Source organism: Cariama cristata, unplaced genomic scaffold (genome assembly GCF_000690535.1).
Source record: "Cariama cristata isolate BGI_N322 unplaced genomic scaffold, ASM69053v1 scaffold36065, whole genome shotgun sequence".
NCBI classification, from domain to species: Eukaryota; Metazoa; Chordata; class Aves; order Cariamiformes; family Cariamidae; genus Cariama; species Cariama cristata.
This window is the reverse complement of record NW_009616429.1, coordinates 2,891-3,108: the sequence shown is the minus strand read 5'-3', so window position 1 is coordinate 3,108 and position 218 is coordinate 2,891. Positions and strand designations below refer to the sequence as shown.

Genomic DNA, 218 nt, shown 5'->3' with positions numbered 1-218 from the left:
CCCTGCAGCCACTGCGTAACACCTTCAGTGCCTCTTCCCTCCCCTCCTCATCCTCCCTGTTCCCTGCAGGCTGGAGCTCTACCGCAAGGTCCACAACCTCCGGATCCTGGCGTGCGGGGGAGACGGCACGGTGAGTCCCCCAGCCCCTTCGTGCCTGCGGTGCCCCTCGCCCCAGGCCTTTCCCGTACCGGCAGCCGCGCTCCCCTCCATTAACCCGC

At 68.3% G+C, this 218-nt stretch overlaps 1 protein-coding gene across 1 annotated transcript in view; it reads left to right on the top strand.

The window, feature by feature from the left end:
* The window catches only part of LOC104161655 (diacylglycerol kinase zeta-like), a gene marked incomplete at both ends in the record, with an annotated part of 8,959 nt that overhangs the window by 6,886 nt on the left and 1,855 nt on the right, over nt 1-218 (top strand). The window contains one exon of the mRNA XM_009700163.1: nt 70-130. Within this exon, the coding sequence (XP_009698465.1) occupies nt 70-130 (61 nt within the window). The remainder of the gene's footprint in view (nt 1-69; nt 131-218) is intronic.